This window comes from Mastigoproctus giganteus, chromosome 6, assembly GCF_048544385.1.
Source record: "Mastigoproctus giganteus isolate SK-2022 chromosome 6, ASM4854438v1, whole genome shotgun sequence".
NCBI lineage: Eukaryota > Metazoa > Arthropoda > Arachnida > Uropygi > Thelyphonidae > Mastigoproctus > Mastigoproctus giganteus.
In genome coordinates, this window is record NC_143580.1 from 236,637,797 (window position 1) to 236,648,760 (window position 10,964).

Consider the following 10,964-nt stretch of genomic DNA (forward strand, 5'->3'; position numbering starts at 1 on the left):
TTCTGGTTGGGACCATGTAGCAGTCTGGAAAGCAAGGTGTGCTGTGGTGGGGGGGGTCCTCATGGGACAAGCAAATATATGGAGTTGATATTGCTGTTCCAACGCAAACCACAGATGCTCGATGGGATTGATATCTGGGGTATTTGGAGACCAGGGTAATACCTGACCTCCAAATGGATGCTACAGGATTTCTAAATGTGTCTTGTGGTATCTGGTACCAACACATAACCAGCAGATCCTTTTAACTCCTGTAAGGTCCGTGGTTCAGACGCAGCAGATCGGAGTTGCTGTTCCAACACAAACCACAGATGCTCAATGGGATTGATATCTGGGTAATTTGGAGGCCAGGGTAATACCCGGAAATCTTTCTCGTGTTCCACGAACCATTCTCAAACAATCCGGACAGTGTGGCATGGCACATTATCCTGCTGAAAGACAGCACTGCCAGAGGAGACCGTTGCCACGAAAGGGTGTACCTGGTCAGCAATGATGTTTAGGTAGGTGGTAGATGTCAGAGTGCCTGGCACATAGATGACTGGACCCAGGGTATCCCAGGAGAACATCGCCCAAAGCATGACACTGCCGCCACCGACTTGTTTTCATCCTACAGTGCATCCAGGCATGCCATCGCTTACCAAGGTAAACAACACACACATACCCGGCCATCCACATGATTCATCGGACCAGACGACCCTCTTCCAATCACTCAAGGTCCAGTTTCGATGCTCTCGTGCCCATTGTAGGTACTGTCACTGGTGAACTGTGGTTAGCATGGGCACTCTGAGTGGCCTCTACGCAGCCCCATTTTTAGCAGGGTTCAATGTACTGTGTGTTGTGACACTTTACTCCCATCGCCAGCATTCCAATTACCAGCGAGTTGCGCCACAGTCGCCCTTCTGTTGCCACGTACCATCTGGGAGAGCCTTCACTCACCTCGAGCATCGATGAGCCGTGGTCATCCAACTCACCAGCGGTTCCTGGGTTTCCCTCCTCGGACCACTTTCAGTAAGTACTAACCACAGCTGACTGTGAGCACCTCACTAGCCGTGCTGTTTCAGATATGATCTGACCCAGTCGTCTGGCCTTTGTCAAACTTGCTTAAGTCTGCTGCCTTTCCCATCTGAAGAACAAGAGTAACACAGATTAACGGAGCTCAGTATCAGGTGTTTTTTATTCCGTGTCCAGACCTATGCCGTATTTCACCTGCAGTTGCTTCAATTTGCATAACTTGCTGGTCATAATGTTTTGGCTCATCGGTGTATAACATGCCTTGCACAAATGCTAGAAGTATAGTAATAAATTTGACGAATTTGAAGTATTGGTCAAATCGATGTTATAGATATATCAGAAACATCATTCCACTGAGACGTAAGGATACCGAATTTAAATATGGTGAGCACAACATATACAAAAAAGGACGTGTGGATATGTAGCATTGTTATGATAGTTCCTAAGGATTCCCTTAAATCTGCCTTGTGTCTCTGTTATGAGCATCTCTGCAAAGCCATGTGTGTTGTATTAGACATGTTGTGTTATATTGTGACACCATTATCCACAGATCAACTTAGGTTTATCTGTGAATAATGGTGTTATTTCTAATGGAAGAATAGCTCATCTTTCAGCTGCTGTCACTGGAGTGACCCAAGTGTTCTGAATGCAGAACTGTGTACTATTTTTAGATTATATCAGTAGTATGTGCACGTATTGAAATAAAATGAAATTAAATAAAGACATGAGTTTCTCAAAAGAGTCCAAAGATGGGCAACATGCCTGGTGAGATTGGCAAAAGAACACCCATACGAGGAAAGACTTCAAATATTGTGAGATTCACAGGTTGGAGACTTAGACACCTTAGAGAGATGTGATTGAGGTGTATAAGGCTCTGAGAGGTGAAAGTAAAATGAATGAGGGTGAAATTTTCACTGTTACAAATGGTTTCAGAACTAGGGGCCATAAATTCAAATTATGGGGGGGGAAGAAGGTTAGACTTTTAGCAAGCGAGTTGTTAATTATTAGAATAAGTTGCCTACATGGATGGTTGAGGCTGACAATTTGAGAAAATTCAAAGCTCAGCTGGATAAATACATGAGGAGGATCAAATAGGTAGTTTATTAATTTTTTTTGGTTGACATGCAGCAAAAGCCCAAGGCTTCCTAGTATGATATGGCCAATATTAATTCTAATACTAATAAATCTGCAACCTTTACTACCGAGAGTTAAACTTTCACTCCATACAACCAAAAAAATTTATATGAATCTTTATGGGTTAATCAACAGTCACATCTGTATTATCTGTAGTTAAATAATATATTTTTTGTATTTAATTTTAATTAAATACACAAATATATATTTTTATTGAATAAAAATATAACATTTTGTAGAGAAATTGAAAAGTGGCTTCTTACTATGGATCATCTTCTGTGACACAATCTCTCAGGAAGGTAAGAAAGTGATGGCAAAAATTGATGCAGACAGTGGGGGACCAGGAACCCTGTAAAAACAGGATAAAACATTAATAATTTGCTTCTATATTATCTGTAGTTATCTAATATTTGTAAGTGGCATTATAACATTGCGATTTTATTACTTTGCTCAGTGAACTCTATATTTATTGCAGAAGTATTGAACCAATGATGTATGCAGAAAATTGTATTGCAATGACATCAGAAACAGAAAAGAGTTGGAGGAATTTACTTGTCAATATGAAGGCACACTTCTATTGGAGACAGGTATACATATCAAATAATGATAATAAAAAAAGAAAAGAAAAGTGTCTGATTTTTTAAAAAATTACAAATAGTTTTTGTGCATGTGAGTTTGTGTAAGTAGCTCTACATAGATGTAATGCTTACATTAAAATAAATGGTCTTTTCTCAACACTTCGTTTAACTGTACCTCCATAATAGTTTTTCAATATTCCTTCCACTTAATAAACATTTAATCATAATAAAAAGTCCCTAAAAGATGCTATTGAAATCCTTAGGGATTTCTCTAAAAACTTGCAGGGATTATATTGATGAAATTATTAAATACTTGCATCATGTAATAGTTGTGTCTAGAGATTAAAACAAGCCCTGTAATTATTAAATAGCTGCATCATGCAAACAGCCATTCTTTGCTTGCAAGAAATATTCAGAAATTCCCATGCTATGTTTGGTTTGTTGAATTTTTGAAAATTTTGTGACATCACTAGGCCATATTGCACCAAAATATTATACACATGTTGGATTATATTATTATTATTGTGGTGAAGTTGAAATTGACATTGTCCTACCAGTTTCAATGACTTTGCATCAAACTATATCTGCCAGGGGCAAAGGTTGATGATGTTGTAGAGCGGATATCACCTTTTAAGGGCACAAAAGGTGATATATAGTTGTACACGTTGGCACTAATGCTATTAAGAGTAGGAGACCGGCAGAATTACTTAACAAGTACGGATCACGGATGAAAAAAAGCCGTGAATTAGGGTTGAATTTGAAAGTGTCTGCAATTCTGCCCAGACACGATAGGAGGGAGTATATGATGAGAGCCTTGTCAATCAATTTGGCCCTGGAAAGATTGTGCAAGGCTCAAGGGGTAGAATTTTTTTCAGCCTGATCTGTATTTGTTAACAGGAGAGAGTGCTTCTACAGGGATGGGATACACTTAAATAGAAAGGGTGCAAGAATATTTACTGATGCGATCGAGGCAGTGTTAGGCGGGTCGGAAAACTGCTAGCTTGGGGGGGATACAAGGACTAATAGATTAACAGTAGCCACTGGCAGAGGTGAAAGTGATTCTTGCACTGCTCCTATTGGAATGAGCAGAAGCCTGGAAAACAAGATGCAGGATATTTCAGAGACTGCTGGAAGTCATTGCGGTACAAGTAAACAGTAATAAACATGGGTTGTGTTAGAGTAGCTAAGAATAGGAACAGGTGCATGTATACTTGTGTGTACACCAATGCTAGGAGTTTGGTAAATAAATTTGATGAATTTGAGGTATTGCTCAAAACATCAAAGGCAGATATTGTTGGGATATCAGAGACGTCGTGTCACACAGATATAAGGAATGCAGAACTTCAATTTGGGGAGTACAATGTCTACAGAAAGGATAGACAGGATAGGAAGGGAGGAGGGGTTATGCTATTAGTTAAGAAACACATAAAATCCAAGGAAGTGAAGCCAGTGGACATCGCTGGACAGTGCAGTGTCGAATCACTTTGGTGTGACATAAGCATTGGGAGATCAAAATTGGGAGTAGGAGTGTGCTATAGGCCTGATGAGTATAATAAGAAACTGTACAGAGAAATAGAGTGGGCCAGTAAATCAGAGAGTCTTATAATGGGGGATTTTAATTTCCCAGATATTGACTGAAATTTGTGGGTTGGTCACTCACACACTAGCAAGGCTTTTGTGGATTTATTGGTTGATTGTTTTCTACATCAGCATGTTCGAGAGGTAACTAGAGGGAGTAATACTCTTGATTTGATTATCAGTAGTGATTCTTCATGCATTAAAAATCTGCAGATAAAGGAACCACTAGGTGGCAGTGATCACAGTGTGCTGAAATGGGATTTACTCAGAGAGGTAACTACCATCAGGGGTAAAGGGAAGGGTTTTTGCTTTCGTAAAGGCGACTACAATGGTCTGAGACAGTGTTTAAATTCTATACAGTGGGACCAACTGATGATGTTACCAACAGCAAATTCAAAATGGGAAGCATTCAAAGAACTTATCTTGGAAGCTACTAGGCTTTACATACCAACTAAGAAATATTGTTCAAGGTTTAGGCCTAAGTGGATGTCAGATGAACTAATGAGACATATGGCAGAGAAGAAAAATGCATGGGATACATATAAATTAATGGGTGACATGGAAGCCTATGATAGATATAAGCTGGTCTGTAACCAAGTTAGGCGCCTCCGTAGCCAAGTGGGAAGGAGCAGCAGTGCGTAGCACACACTTCTTAATTAGACGGGGGTTCGAGCCCGTCACCACCAAATACGGAGGATGCGGAAAGGTCAAGGAATGACCACCGCATATCCAGGAGCAATATGGCCTTAGTTGCTAATGCTCCTAAAAACAAAACAAACAACAAACATGTAACCAAGTCACAAAGGAGATTAGGCAGGCAAAGGCAGATTATGAGAAATCCTTGGCAAAGGATGCAAAGAAAAACAGAAAAGAGTTCTTTACCTATGTAAACTCTAGAAGGAAAGGGATGAATCAGATTGGTCCACTAGATATTGATGGTTCACCAGTTGAGGATCCTGCTCAGGTGGCTAACAAACTAAACGAGTATTTTTCATCTACATTCACACATGAGGATTTATTCAGGAAGGGGAATGCCAGAGGTGAAGTAAACTCTGGCAATGAGCTAGATGATTTTGTAATAACTGAGAGGAAAGTGGAGGAGAAATTGTTGAGGATAAACATAAAAAAGGCATCTGGGGTGGATGGGATCTATCCAGTTATATTAAAAGAGGCAGCAAAGGATGTAAGCAAAGCCTTAGCCATAATTATGAGAGCTTCTTTGGATTCAGGGGAGGTACCCATAGACTGGAGATGTGCAAATGTGACCCCCAATTCACAAACGAGAATCAAAGGCTGACACAAGTAATTATAGACCTGTGAGTTTAACTTTTGTTCCAGGAAAATTAATGGAGGCACTGGTTATAGAAGCACTGCAGGATCATCTAGACAAGACTTCAGTTATAGCTCAGACACAGCATGGTTTTGTTAAGGGGAAGTCTTGCCTGACCAATTTGATTGGATATTATGATGTAGTCACAAAAGAACTGGATGCAGGGAATAACTTTGATATTATATATTTGGATCTTAGAAAGGCTTTTGATACTGTTGCACATGGAGGACGCTGCACAAAAATGGGAGCTGTGTGGCATTGGAGGGAAATTGCTGCCATGGATAAAGGGATGGTTGAGGGGGAGAAGACAGAGAGTGGTAATCAATGGACACTGCTCATCGTGGACTAATGTTATTAGTGGAGACCCTCAGGTTCAGTGTTGGGTCCATTATTGTTTTCTATATTTATAATTGATATTGATGATTGTATATCAAGCTTAATGTCCAAGTGTGCAGACGATACGAAGGTTTTCAGGGTTGTTAAGGACACTACTGATGCTATGCTAATGCAACAGGATCCTGAAAGGTTGAGCAGATGGGCTGAGAGGTGGCATATGAAGTTTAACATTGACAAAAGTAAAGTACTACATATGGGAAACAGCAACCCCAGAGCAACGTATTAACTCTGTGGTACTACACTGACAGTGGTAAAGAATGAAAAGGCTGGGGGTAATTGTGCAGGCAGATATGAAGTTCTCTGAGCAGTGCAGATGGGCTGCAAGAGTAGCTCATGGTGTCTTGTCAATGGTATACAGGAATTTTTCTAGCAGGGATAAGGAGGTGTTATTCCCTTGTATAAGGCAATGATCAGGCCACACCTTGAGTACTGTATACAGGACTAGAGGCCTCATTTCAAGAAGGATGTAGAGCTGCTGGAACGAGATTAGTGAATGGAACAAAGGGTTGCTCTTACAAAGAAAGGCTTAAATTTTGCAAATTACAGTGTCTGGAGACTAGTCACCGGCGAGGTAATCTGATAGAGGTGTATAAAGCTTTGAATCCTTTGAGCATTCTCATTGCCGATGGGATTCTTCCTCTTGCTCAGAATAATCACCTGAGAGGGAATAAATTCAGATTGAGGAAAGACAGATATAGGATAGATGTATGGAAATTTGCCTTTAGCCAGTGGGTAGTTGTTTGGTGGAACATACTTCCATACCTTGTTGTGGAAGTTGATAGCCTAAATAAATTTAAGGCTCAGCTGGACAGGTATTTTGAATGAACGGAGTGGTGAAATGGAAGTGTTTTTTTTTTTTTTTTTTTTTGGCTGATGCTGCATAAGCTTGCTCTCTTGCATCATATGCCTCTACTACTGCTAAACTATCATTATGTAGTGTGTGCCTCATTCGCATGTTGTAAGGTGTGACAGCATCTCTTTTAACTTAACCCCTGAAGTTCTTTACAGAAAATTTCATTTTAACCGTTATCATGTTGCTGCCTAAGAGAATAAGTGAAAGCGGTACTACTTTACTGCGCCGACCGGGCTAGCTGGGTGGGTAAAGTGCCTGCCTGGCAACCCAAACGTCACAGGTTCGAATCCCGCCTCAGGCTTGGATCAAAGTACTGCAAAAACCTTGGGAGGTGCATTATGGCCACAGAAGCTTATGCGCCAACAACTACCAAAAAAAAAAACTACTTCACTGCTGTCCCCAGATGAAGTTTCTAATTGTTATGGTATATAACTACAGTATTTTTCTTCATTCTTCTGAGGATATTATGTGGTTTTAGTAATTTTGGCATATCAGAGATATAGTAGTAATATTTTGTTAGTCATTCCCAAGTTGTGTAAAACTTGACACGTAAGAAATCCTGGAACACATCTCTTACATATGTCAGGAACAGACTGTACAGGTGTCCAAAAGTCCTATTCCTATTTTAAAATTTAATTATGTCACAACCAAAAGACATAGATCAATGTCGTTTTATGTAAATTGTTACAAAACTACAAAGTATTATAAAACTCAAAAATGGTTTTTAATTTTTACAGGGCATGCTGCATAAAAATGGTGACGCCACAAGGGAAGGCTGAATGTGTCATGTTTTGTGGAGTCAAAATCTGTAATTACCATGCAACAAAATTATAGCAATCAATATGGAAAGGATCCTCCCTCCAAACCAAGTATCAGGTGGGTTCAGGATTTCTGAGCAACAGGACATGTGATCGAACTGCCTCAAATTGGGTGTCCATGCGTATCTCAAGAAACTATCGAAAATGTCCAGGCAGCAACCAGTGCAGTCCTCAAAAGTTGATTTGTTGTGCTGCTTTTGAGGACTGTAGTAACAAAAATCAACAATCCATAAAATTTTGCATAAGCAATTACATCTTTATTCATACAAAGTGCAAATTGACCAAGCTTTGCAGCAAAATCATCTTCCTTGGTAATTTTGCATGTAATCTTCCTATGCTTATGATTGTTCCATGCCGGCTTCAATCGACGAAGACAACAAATACCCGAAGAAGGTGCTTTTCTCTGATGAAGCCACTTTCTACATTATCTGGATGTGAATCAGCATATGGGGTTTTGTAAACCTGCATGACATTCGTGATAGCCCGAAGTTAAGCGGTTGGTGTGGGCTCATGCATGATAGGTCCATTTTTCTTCTGTGAGAAGAGCATCACAGGAAACATTTATCTCGACGTGGTACAGCAATTTGTGATCCCTCAGCTGGAAGAGTGCAGCCATTCATCATTTTTCAACATCATGGCACACCTCCACGCTGGAGTACGAATGTTCATCATTTCTATATGAAAAATTTCTTGGTAGATGGATGGGCTGTGATGGACCAATTGCTTGGCTTCCACGCTCCCCTTCACATCACACCCTTAGACTTATTCCAATGAGGTACGCCAAGGATTTTGTTTACAGAACACAATGTTACTAACATTGAAACTCCTTGTGCAAGGATAACCGAAGCAATGAACACTGTGTTGTTATGCTGGCCTGCACATAGCAAGAAGTGGAATTTTCCTTGATGCTCTCAAGGCCACTTAGGGTGCATATGTTGAGGTGTATTGAAGATCATAAACTTTTGGGGTTTCATAATAATTTGCATAAGACCACATTGCTCTGTCTTTTGGTTGTGGCATAACTAAATTTTAAAATAGGAACAGGACTTCATAGACACCCTGTATGTGTAATGGGCTGATTTACATGTAGTGTGGGCTGAAAAATCTAGTGTAACTCATGGAGCAAAAAAACTACTTCCTATTTTGAAAATCGGCTAACTACAGTGACTGAAGATGTCTTCTTCAGTTACTGTAGAAAGGCATCTTCAGTCCTGACTGAAGATGCCTTTAAGAATTCTTCCTGCCTTTGAAGAGATTCAAATCCAAACTCAGACTTACAAATGAACAAAAGATGAAGAAACCACTGTACTGTCATAGAAGGCAGTGCCGTAAGCATTTTAAGATGTGAAAATTTCACTCCACACTGGCCAGCTAGAGGGAAACTATTTTATCATTATTCGGGTTTTAGTTTATACTAATATGCATTGTTGTATTCATTATTTTATCTATTTTTTTTTTTAATTAAAATAAAGTATAACATTCATTAACATTCATTAGTGCACAATTCTGGGGCATTTCTTGGCATTATGCCAACAATATTCAGTGGTGCTGTTTGTGCACTGTGCACCCACTTGTTTGTATTTTCAATGAGCGTTACACGAGTAGGCATACCTCATATATATCTTTGCATTGACCACTCAGCCAAGTGGTCAAATGCAAGGGTACAAAACTGCACATGCATGGTTCAAGCATGAGTGACTACTAAGCCGACCGGGCTAGCCGAGTGGGTAAAGTGCCTGCTTGGCAACCCAGAGGTCGCAGGTTCGAATCCCACCTCGGGCTTGGATCAAAGTACTGCAAAAACCTTGGGAGGTGCATTATGGCCACAGAAGCCGATGCACCAACAACTACCAGAAAAAAAAAAAAAAAAGAGTGACTACTAATAAATAAGGTATAATGTTCTTGTATTCTCTCTATCTTGTGAACTCTTCTGACCTTATGTGGTCATCCAGAGTATAAACAAAAAATTTATTTTTATTTATTTATTCTGTACCCTTGGGATCACTTAAACATTGTACATAGTATCATATATATCTTTAAAAGCAATTTATTTCTTTACATAATTTCTGTATCTGTATGAGACATTTTTTAAATTAACAAAAAAAATTAATTGATGTTTCAAACAGATTTTTAATGTTATAGTCTTTTTACAGCAATAGGTAGGTAGATTAAAAAAGTAAAATATGCAATTTACTTATAAATATTTACCTGTGACATCTTTATCATGTCGTGAGTCTGAATGGAATTAACAGTGATTACAATTCCTGATTTATTTCTAAAACCACAAATAATTTTTGAAATTCCTGCAAGAAAGGACTGTGGCCACCAGACTAATGATTTCCTTCTGTAAGTTAAAAACAAAATTACAATTACAGAATACCACTGAAAGCCATAGCAGCATAATGTTTAAGTTTAACAAGACTTATCTTTAATTTGAGTAAAACTCTGCAATACAAATTGGTTATATCTCCAGTCAGTGCTAACATAATTTAGCTTTTCTAATTAGGTGAAAATGTAAACAATATCCTTCATACATGGGCCCCCGGGTGTCAAGCGTTTCCGTGGCCAAGCAATTTTCTGAGCTCTATAAAGCGATTCAAAGCGTTCTCCTTTAAAGGAATCACTCTTCTCTTTAAGTTCCCTGTTAGTTTCTCTTAAGTTCTTTAAAAAAAGCACAGTTGACTTCATCTTACAAGTTGTAAGTTAAGTCAGGAAAGAAAAGACAACTTTCCTTTTATTTTTATTAGAGTTACTAACCCAACTAGCCTAACAACCGCTTGGCCACTCGTGGCATTACTCCTGCCTCCCCATGGCAGGGCCGGTAATCTGAGTGGGAAAGCCAACCCTCAGGGCCAAAAGGAGTACAAAATGGACAAAGAAACCTTTCCCTCACTTGATCAGTTGAGATCAAGACTAATCCAATCATGACTCCTATCAAAATAAAAGACAAAAAATAGATCTATGTCAACAAGATCACCCAGCCTTTCTCCTTATTTTCATTCTGTATCAGATTCTCCTGTTAGCAAATTATCCCCATTTCTAATCCAGAAATGCTTAGAAAATGCTGCAGGATCACTGAAGATGGTAAAGTGATTACAGTCTGGCGATCTGGAGAGACAATGAAGCCAAAACACTCGGAAATATTATTGAAACTGACTACTTTTGGTGGAATTCCCTTGAAAATAATGCCTCATGCCACTCTGAATACATCTAAAGGCGTTATAGCAGAGTGGGAGCTGATTAACATCTGAGGATGAAATTGTACAAGA

General features: G+C 39.3%; 1 protein-coding gene across 1 annotated transcript in view; it reads left to right on the top strand.

The window, feature by feature from the left end:
- The window catches only part of Pdrg1 (Pdrg1 prefoldin-like subunit), a 99,643-nt gene extending 96,890 nt beyond the window's left edge, over positions 1 to 2,753 (top strand). The window contains exon 5 of the mRNA XM_090375778.1: positions 2,618 to 2,753. Coding sequence (XP_090231904.1) covers positions 2,618 to 2,634 — 17 coding nt within the window. The 3' untranslated portion in view covers positions 2,635 to 2,753. The remainder of the gene's footprint in view (positions 1 to 2,617) is intronic.
- Positions 2,754 to 10,964: the final 8,211 nt, after the last annotated feature.